Source organism: Arachis ipaensis, chromosome B04, assembly GCF_000816755.2.
Source record: "Arachis ipaensis cultivar K30076 chromosome B04, Araip1.1, whole genome shotgun sequence".
Taxonomy (NCBI): domain Eukaryota; kingdom Viridiplantae; phylum Streptophyta; class Magnoliopsida; order Fabales; family Fabaceae; genus Arachis; species Arachis ipaensis.
The window spans coordinates 111,495,136-111,497,975 of NC_029788.2; the positions used below are offsets into that span (position 1 = coordinate 111,495,136).

Genomic DNA, 2,840 nt, shown 5'->3' on the forward strand with positions numbered 1-2,840 from the left:
TAATTAAAATTTATACATACATAAAGAAGAAAAAAAATATTATTTATATATTAAAATTAACTATTAAAATCAGTCACTATATATTTATGTATAAATATATATATGTAATTTAATTTATTTTTAGTGTGTATTTTTGTATTTTAATATGTATTTCATATTAGTAATTAATTTTAGTATACAGTACACACCTAATATGAATGATAAAAAATAGTATATTTATTGTTATTTTTCTAAAAGAAGTTCAAATATTAACAGAGAGTGCAAACATGTATTATTTTGTGTTTTGTTTCTCTATTATGATTATGGTGTATTGTTATTGAGTTGTCTGAACAAGTGACTTGAACAAATTAATTGTGGATTTAAAAACTAACAGTTTGTATGATAATTTCAAAAAGGGGATGTCATAAATTGCGACACTTGCGACTTGTTCAATGCTTCTATGGAATTTCAGACAAAGGATTATGTGAGATTGCTGAAAAACTTCCATTGTTGGAGGAACTTGATATTACTCTTTGTTCCCGTGTCTCTAGTATTGCTTTAGAAGCAATTGGCCGAGGTTGTCCTCTTCTGAAATCATTCAAGTATAATGACAATAGTGGCGGTAACGAAGAAGCATTGGCTATTGCACAAAATATGTCCAACTTATTCCATCTCCAACTTGTTAGCAATTACTTCGACAATAGTGGCTTGAGCGCCATTCTTGATGGTTGCCCTCATCTTGAATCTCTAGATTTACGCTTGTGTCACGATGTTGAGTTGGAGGGGGAATTGAGGACAAGATGTGATGAACAATTAAAAGATTTGAGGGATCCGGATGCACCTCTTGATGACTTTCAATTTAAGGGACTATGCTTTGAAATTGCATACGATGATGCAGTATTTGACTATCTAAACGAGAAGCAAGTTCAAGAACAAGAATACTCTGAGATCGCATCCGATGATACAATATATGAGTATAAAAAAAGAGAAGCTGAGAGAGTTGAGAAAGAAAATTTGGATGAAGCAGATTGGGAGGAGATATATGCTATATGGGAAAGTATAAAAAATCCAAGATTATGGTATAAAAGATTAATTCGAGGATCAAGTAGAGGAAAGAAGAATAATACAAAATCCAAAGAGAAGAAGAAACGTAGAAAAAAAGAATGCAGAATTAATAACCAAAAAAGAATATATTATGAAATGGAAGATGCACATGAACTATTGCAGTCTAATGTTTTCTGTTTTTAAATTATAATTTTCTATATAGGTAATGTTTATTTTATTAGTTTGATTTCATCTCTCGTGAGAAATAAAGCATTATTTGAAGTTCTTGGATAATATAAATTTGTTGAGACATTATTATTATACAGTCTTCATAATTTTCTTCTACCTCTTTTCTCCCCAAAATCGCCACTTACACGTTTCTCTTTCTATGTAATATGTTTCAACTTTGGATTAAGGTTTTCAACCGCAGCAAATTAAATAACTTTAACGTCATGCAATATAGTTGATTCACTTTGTATTCTTTTTCAGCATTGTTCATCAATCTTCAAAACCTTCTCTCATCACAGTCCCACCATACCTTGAAATCCTTCCTCATGTCACAAATATAAAACAATCTCGTTGCAACTTACAAAAATGACAATTACGCTTATGTCATTTGGTTTTTCTTATATTATCAACATTGTCACGGTGGTAAAAGGCTTTTGGTTAGCATCTTCGGATTAGTCATTAGCACGATTAAGAATTTAAGATATGTATAACTAAATTTATCGATCATCTTAAAGCCACTCATGGTCACCAATTCACCATTCACTTTAACTACCATATATGGTTGTGATCTTGTTATATTATATACCATTTTTTCACACCTTATATATATGAGATAACTTTTAATTTTATTTTAAATTTTCAAAATAAAAATATACAAAAAAAAAACCAACGTAAATATAACATTTCGCCAAAGGATGTGACATTTTTTTTTCAAAGATAAAAATATTTTATTGAATTGAAATTAGATCAATTACAGTAAAGTATTATTGTCTGAAACATCAAGACATTATCTGAAAGAAGAACTAATTAGAGTTTTTTTATCCACATAGAAGAAAAAATTAGAGAAGAAGAAAAACGAAAAAGTTTAAGAGAAATGATGATGAAAAGTGAGAGAATCATATTCGTTAACAAATTTAAGCCCTTAAGACAAAATATTTTCAGGAGACTTTCGTTAGCTCTAAAAAAAAATGAAAAAGTCTAGGAAGTCAGCACTTTTGTTAAAATTTGGTCAGCACTTAATCATCAAAGGAAAAATGATTAATCTTATACCATTAGATCTCATCTCACACCATTAAAAATATTGATAATAACTAATTGATGGCTAAACATCACAAATTCTGCTGGTCCCCTAGTACTCCTCAAAAATAATTGTGTTTTGGTAATCATATCTACTAGAGCAAATACGCAAGTTTTTGGTTGTGCTCTTTTAGAGCTAAAGTGGATTGTCACTAACGGTTGATCTGTGATCAATTAGTTGGTGTACTCATGTCAGCTATTCTGTTATGTATTTGTTATTTGGTGGTTGGAACGACGGCTGATTTTCTGATCAAGGATCTCCAAAAATTTTAATTATGCTTTGAGACGATACTCTATCTCTATTTAACTCCTTTTTCTAAAATTTTTCTATCTTTTAAAAAATTCTACCAAATCTACAAGGATCTGATTTTTTGTTGGATTTTTAAGAAAAGAAGAGTATCTGATATATTTATGTTTATAGATCTAATAGAATAGAGACGGCTGATCAATGATGAAATGCAACTATTACTTATCCAATATAATTAATAATAATTCTAATTACATTAAAATCA

At 29.2% G+C, this 2,840-nt stretch overlaps 1 protein-coding gene across 1 annotated transcript in view; it reads left to right on the top strand.

Annotated features, from left to right (window-relative positions):
* The window catches only part of LOC110271199 (putative F-box/LRR-repeat protein 23), a 1,991-nt gene extending 744 nt beyond the window's left edge, over positions 1–1,247 (top strand). Inside the window, exon 2 of the mRNA XM_021121573.1 lies at positions 396–1,247. Coding sequence (XP_020977232.1) covers positions 396–1,227 — 832 coding nt within the window. The 3' untranslated portion in view covers positions 1,228–1,247. The remainder of the gene's footprint in view (positions 1–395) is intronic.